Source organism: Somniosus microcephalus, chromosome 6 (assembly GCF_052327205.1).
Source record: "Somniosus microcephalus isolate GS21.2 chromosome 6, FLI_Smic_1.0, whole genome shotgun sequence".
In the NCBI taxonomy this organism is placed as follows: Eukaryota; Metazoa; Chordata; class Chondrichthyes; order Squaliformes; family Somniosidae; genus Somniosus; species Somniosus microcephalus.
The window spans coordinates 173571469-173578157 of NC_140992.1; the positions used below are offsets into that span (position 1 = coordinate 173571469).

Genomic DNA, 6689 nt, shown 5'->3' on the forward strand with positions numbered 1-6689 from the left:
GAGGGAGGGAAGGGGAGAGAGAGAGAGAGAGAGGGGAGAGAGAGGGAAGGAGGGAGAGAGGGAAGGAGAGGGAGAGAGAGAGAGAGAGGGAAAGAGAGAGAGAGAGAGAGAGGGAAGGAGAGAGAGAGAGAGAGGGAAGGAGAGAGGGAAGGAGAGAGAAGGAGAGAGATTGGGAGTGAGAGAGAGAGAGATTGGGAGTGTGAGAGAGAGAGAGATTGGGAGTGTGAGAGAGAGAGACTGGGAGTTCTAAACTTATCGGCAACAGGAGAAAGGTTATGTCCACTGAGCAGTGTTGATAGTTTCCCCTATTTACCTTGCTGAAACCCCAGTAATTTTGATAACTGGTGACTCCATCTGGAAAGTCTGCAGGTGGTGGATTGTGCCACCCCCCACGGTCAAATAGGCAGCGGATGGCGAGTCGACTCAAATGAAAAGTGACCACTTTCCGCCACGTGTGAAACCCAGCATGAGCCTGTGCCTTCAGGAGAGAAGATTCAAGGGGGGAAAGTGCTCTTCTCTTGGCCTTCTCCCACCCACAGCCTGTATGTCAAAAAAAAATACGGTGATTTAGCTGAGGAGATCTATTTTATTTTCCTTCTCCACCCAACTCCCCAAAGTACTGGAATAACTGGACCTGCCCACTTCCTTATGATACAGCGTTAGTTGACGGTGGCAGCCATTTGGAGTTGAGTTAGTAGCATCTGGACCTAAACAATCAGCATGATAGTGTCTGGGGAAAACAGCCCAAGGCTAATTTTCTTGGTCTGAAGTGCTTAATAAGGCAACTCTCGGTGATTACGCCAAATACCTGCTTATTTCTTGCCTTTATCTCAATGGGGGATTAAATGGCACAGCAGGGATTTGGCTTGTGGGTTCTCACTTGTTACACAAGCAGAGCAATCTAGATGTTTATTATATTCAGAAAAATGTTGTCTTGTCTGGGTGTTAATCTTTCTGTCTCTGGTCACCTGGTATAATCGCTGTTCCATCTTTCAGGTCGGTACTTGTTCCTGAACGCCATCGCCAATCAGCTGCGTTACCCTAACAGCCACACCCACTATTTCAGCTGCACCATGCTGTATCTGTTTGCTGAAGCCAACACAGAAGCTATCCAGGAGCAGATCACCAGGTGAGGAACTGGGGGAAATCTCTCACTTCCCTGCATATCTGTCTTGGGCTGATGCTGTCTGATGCCACAAATTGGGATAGTATGTAGTTTAATTTTTTGTCTTGGTATGGATTGTAAACCTCCCATCTGTGTACCCCAAAAATTTCCTCCGCGTTTTGGGTTACCAGTACTACACACAGGAAGGTAATGTCGTAACCAGAGAGGTGATGAATTTAAGTAAAGGGAGTGGCAAGAAATTTAGTCAGATTTACAGAAAACCAGTACAACCATCACATTATTAGGAAGACTATGTTTTGAGTTTAGTTAATGTGCAAAATTTCACCGTTAGATTGTGACAGATTTTGCCATCTGTGTATTTTCTTGCCCTGATTCAACCATTAACAAAATATTAAAGTTATGGACCTTAATTTTGACTGCTGCTTTTTGGTTTATGTCAGGGTGCTGTTGGAGAGGCTGATTGTAAACAGGCCTCATCCGTGGGGGCTCCTCATCACCTTCATTGAGCTGATTAAAAACCCAGCCTTCAAATTCTGGAACCACGAGTTTGTCCACTGTGCTCCTGAGATTGAAAAGTAAGTGTTTTTGGTTTCATCATTTTCCATGAATCCTCCTCCGATATCATCTTTCATTATTGAGAGAGTTTGTCTTTTGCTTCTGTAGGTTGCAGCTTATACCTCTCTCCAAATATCTGACCCGAGCCCCAGGTACGCTCTTGCACCAAACTAGTACTTAGTTGAGAATATTCTTGTTTCAAGCACCAGGCCACAGCCTTCAGAAATGCTGATGTCTCAATGCAGTGCAGGGGAGTGCTGTACAATCGGAACGGTTGGACTGTTTCAAACACTTTGTCCATCTCATGGGTTTACTTCCTTGCAGTTTATCCAGCTCCGTTTCCTTTCCAGTTTTACTTGACCTTTCTGTAAGTTTATTTTTCTCCTCCTCCTCAATCGCTGAAATGCCATACACCACATAATTGATAAGATGGCGAAATGAATGTTTAAGTTGATTCAGTGGATTACTAATCTTAAGAAGAATTTTTTTTCTCTCCAATTTTCCCCGCAACCATTCTGTGGATGTGCTCACCCTTGTTGGAGCACAGTTCTACTGGAACCGACACCTGTCTGGTACCTTGTACATGTGGCTGTTCTTCATGTGACCCATCGTGAGTGGTGTCAGCAATGGAGGGCATCGCAGCTGAGCTTCATCCTGTCTGTGTACATGCGCATCTTCCATTGAGTCACTGGATAGCGATAAAGAGCAGGAACCTTGGCCAATTTATATTTTTCATCCCTTCCAAGCCCAGAAGCACGGAGACCAATTGTTGTGCCAATTGCTGCCACACTCCAGGTTGGACGTTGCACCTGATACCATCAGAACTGTCTGGCTTTTTACCACATCACATGATCCATTAAGCCATGGGGTGGGCGGGGCAGCCTGCCTCATGGCCTGTTAAGATTGTAACCCTGTATAAGATGTATATTAATGGTTAGGTGTTTAATGCACACTGAAAGTGCCTCCATGGTGTTCTGACGCCGTGGCTCAGTGGTAGCACTCTCACCTCAGAGTCAGAAGGTTGTGGGTTCAAAGCCCCATTCCAGAGACTTGAGCACATAATCCAGGCTGACACTCCAATGCAGTAGTGAGGGAGTGCTGCATTATCGGAGGTGTCGTCTTTTGGATGAGACGTTAAACCAAGGCCCCATCCGGCCTCTTAGGTGGACGCATGAGATCCTATGGCACTATTTGAAGAACAACAGGGGAGTTCTCCCCGGTGTCCTGGACAATGTTTATCCCTCATTAAATGTCACTAAAACAGATTCTGTTCATTTATTTCGTTGCTGTTTGTGGGACGTGGCTGTGCATAAAAATTGGCTGCCATGTTTCCTACATTACAACACTTCAAAAGTACCGCATTGGCTGTAAAGTGCTTTGAGATGTTCTGAGGTTAAGTTCTTTTTTGATTTGTTTTTACCTCTGACTAATGCTGGCTGCTGGGTGTTTTGCAGGTTGTTCCAGTCTGTAGCTCAGTGCTGTATGGGACAGAAGCAGGCACAACAAGTAATGGAAGGCACCGGCGCCAGTTAAAACCATGAAGAATACCACCTTGGACATGCAACATGGAAAGAGTGATGGGCAGCCTGTGTTTTTCTTGAAACTGACATTGGTTGTGTAACTTGCTGGTTCTTCCAATCGGATGCAGTAAGCTGCATGAGTCAGACATAGGAACAGTGGTCGGTGAAGCACTGACTTCATGTTGGACATGTTTTATTTTTCATTTGTCACTTGGCCAAAAAAAAACAAATGCTGTGAATATCATTTGAAATGATATAAAAAAAACAATGTAAATAAAAGGGAGTGCAACCTTAAACTGGACTATCTCCATCTGTGCAAATTGTATTAAACTGACTTTTACCCAGTTATTACCGTTGGCAGCTGATGACATATGACGATTGATGAAGCATGTCTGGGACAGATTCCCCCATCGTCCCAAAGTCCAGCCGCGCCCCAGATCCTCCGGAGATGTTACAGGAGCTGCTCTTCGTTCGATGCATTTTCTCCCCTTTGTGGGGGGGAAGCAATATCAACTTTTATTTGTCCTGTTTCATATATATATTAAAAAAAACCTCCAGCAGAGTGGTATGGAGATGCAGTATGGTTTGCAAAAAGATTTTTTTTATTTTTAAGGTTTTTGTCTTTAAGGCGAGCAGCTCCTTCTGTCCTTAAACCAAAGGGGGTGTCCCAGGCTGAGTGCGGCATTCACCATGTTAATGCGAAGGAAAACAAGAGGTTCTCCCTGAATTCTGTAAATTGTGGGATAAAAAGAGCCAGTTTTGCGGCACAGAGTCGATTAAGTTTGTAAAAAGAAACCAAGGACCAATACAGGCCATTTTGTAAGGATTTTGAATGTTGTTTTGTAAATGTATTGGTCCATGTGTTGTATTTTGTAGTCTTTGTAGTTTCCTTGGCTCTAGTTCTGCCACTTAACACTCTTGTATGTAAGCATATTGTAGTTAATGCATTAAAACCCATGTCATGCAGCAACCTCCTCTTTGTTTATTGCCTCTAGACACTAAAGCCAGGATTGTGTTCATTGTATAGCCCAGGACTGGTTCTGAACCTGATTGTGCATCTGTGTTGTTACAGTTTAAAAAAAAAACACTTGTCCTTGTCACTTACTCACCTACCCACTACTTTGCACTTTTTTTAAATTGCCAAGTGTGGAGGCCATAATTGGAAGGTAAATTCACACCTAAAATTTGTTGAGCCGCATGCTCATTACCAGCCCATGTTAAGTGTTCAACACTATCTGCCTCGGGTTGTTCCTTCCATATTGCGACATCGCTCACAATCCACCCCAAACACAGTCTGCTCAGTTGCTGCTTGAGTTTTTCTTTTTTGTTTGCTCATGAGGGTGAGCGATGTTTGTGCTGGGGAATGGAACATTTCCCATTTCAGGCACCCAGTGTCTGCAACACGCACTCCTCGGGTGGCAGATCCAAGTAAAGCTCACTCCATTTCATCCAAACCTTCAAACAACTGGCCCCTATTTGCACTTGTGCAGTATTTGTCTCATTTCCTGCACAACCAACCATCTGTAGGCCTGTTTGAGTGACCTCGCCAATTAATGCTGAATTAGAGGCGGTTCTTTGCTGTTTGTCCACCGAGAACTGTATTGAAGCTGCATAGGGCCTTGCAGCCAATAGCCAGAGGAGAGACTGGGCTAGATTTGAACCATGGCCCCAGAAATGAAAGGCCAGTGTCTGTCCCACTGCATTGCCCAGTTACCTACAAGAGCTTTTCTGTGGTATTCAGTGGCACAAATGCGTTAGAGCCAGGGTGCGCAATCTTCTGTCTTTGTGGGCACTATAGGTGTGTGCCATGGACCACATATAAAGTTTGAATCGCTCCATGTTTACCTAAAGTTGCTGATACAGATCTTCATGTTCTGATTTAGGTTTATCCACCAGTGAAGCAACTGCACTAAAAATAGTCCTATCCCAACCTCCAGGCCCTCAAAACCGGCAAATAAGAAATTTAAGCGCAGATAGTTGCGTGGGCTTGGAGAGTTGGATTGCCAAGGCGTGGCGGAGGGCTCCAGGGGACCTGGAGGCTGAATGTTGGACTCTGCTGGAGCACCAACATGAAGTGCCATGAGGGAGGAGGGGGCTGCAGGTTTGTTTTTCCCATTTGTGCTGCTGTGGGATGGTCAGGGGCACGAATTGAAAGGAGAAATGTTACTTGACTGTTGTGTGTCAGTGATGGTCGGCTCATACATTGAGGGTTGCCGAATGCTTAGGCTCAGGAGATTACAGGATTTGTGCCCTTGTAAAATAAAAAAACACTCTGGGTCTGTACTTGAAACTTTTGTTTTTGCCTCCCAATTTTCTCTTAGTTTACAAGGATATACAGGTTCCCCTTGGTCACGTGATCATTCGTGTGTGTGGGGATCAGAAAGCTCCCATAAAGGAGATCATGGCTGAACCCAATCCTAACCTCTCCCAACAAGCTCACTTTCTAGCATAGGTCATTGGATAATGATCAGGATACTGACTGAACTCTGGCAGATTCCTAACCTCCCCAGCTCAGGCCACATGCAGTAATTCATACTGCTATGGCCAATGGGATCAGCTAACTCGGTAGAGACTCGGGCTGCAGAAACCCATCGCGTAGGAAATGTGGTCAACTTTTCTTTGGACCGTGCTTTTAATTCATTTCTGATTTGTACCTGGATTGATGGAACACACTGGAGCATCCACGAGAGATTTGCGGAAAAGGGCAGAGAATGTGAGTGAACCACCTCCATCTGGATAATGTATTAAAATCTTGTCATGGTTGTTTTGGGTCACCTTGGGGTAGATTTTCCTCACTCATACAAGGGTCTAAGAGCTTGGCAGAGCAGAAAACTTGAGCAGCTTTTGCTGTGGCCAGGTCTCGCACCCTGGTGCTGAAGAGAATCATCTACCCCCAGGTTTCTGCAATTGTAAGTCTTGAGGGGTATTTTTTTTTTAAACCACATTCCTCCCCTCATCTGAAGGTTTGCACTTGCAGCAGCGGTGACTCGATCGAGACGGGGTGAGTGCAGAGTTGATAGTCCTTTAAATTGGAACTTGACAAGTTCCTGACTGAAGGGGTATGTCCAATTATAGAGGGCAACTATTTAGCGGCTATGTTTTCCTGGAGCTTTGATTGCCTCGGAGTTGGAGTTTGCGTGCATTGGCCATGAGGATTGTTTCCCCTCTGTCCCAGCACAGTTTGGTTTGGGCCTTGGGTGAAAAGTGCAAAGTTGCACCATCAACCGGAATGGGTGGGCCTACTGGTTTCTTCTCACCATTCTGTTCACTGGCTAAGGTACAGCCAGCAAGACCTTTACTAATTTTCTGTTTGCCTTCCTAACCCTATGACCTGAAGCTAATTATAGCACCTTTCTGGTACTGAGAGCAGCAGAGACTTTGAATCAAGCCAAGAACCTTCTGGTCTGTAGGGCTCAGCTACTCAATGTCTTCATCAGCTGAACTCTTCAAATTGCTGGGCAATTTTGAGTTATATCTGGGGTTTAGTA

At 45.1% G+C, this 6689-nt stretch overlaps 1 protein-coding gene across 13 annotated transcripts in view; it reads left to right on the forward strand.

Moving 5' to 3' along the window:
* The window catches only part of cnot1 (CCR4-NOT transcription complex, subunit 1), a 239717-nt gene extending 235546 nt beyond the window's left edge, over window positions 1–4171 (forward strand). For 12 of the 13 annotated variants that reach the window (XM_085990937.1, XM_085990939.1, XM_085990934.1 and 9 more), the window contains 3 exons: window positions 997–1129; window positions 1567–1701; window positions 3136–4171. In XM_085990937.1, coding sequence (XP_085847063.1) covers window positions 997–1129; window positions 1567–1701; window positions 3136–3214 — 347 coding nt within the window. In that variant the 3' untranslated portion in view covers window positions 3215–4171. Of the gene's footprint in view, window positions 1–996; window positions 1130–1566; window positions 1702–1789; window positions 1834–3135 lie in introns of all 13 variants that reach the window. The other variant, XM_085990940.1, reaches the window with a different exon arrangement.
* The last annotated feature ends 2518 nt before the right edge of the window (window positions 4172–6689 follow it).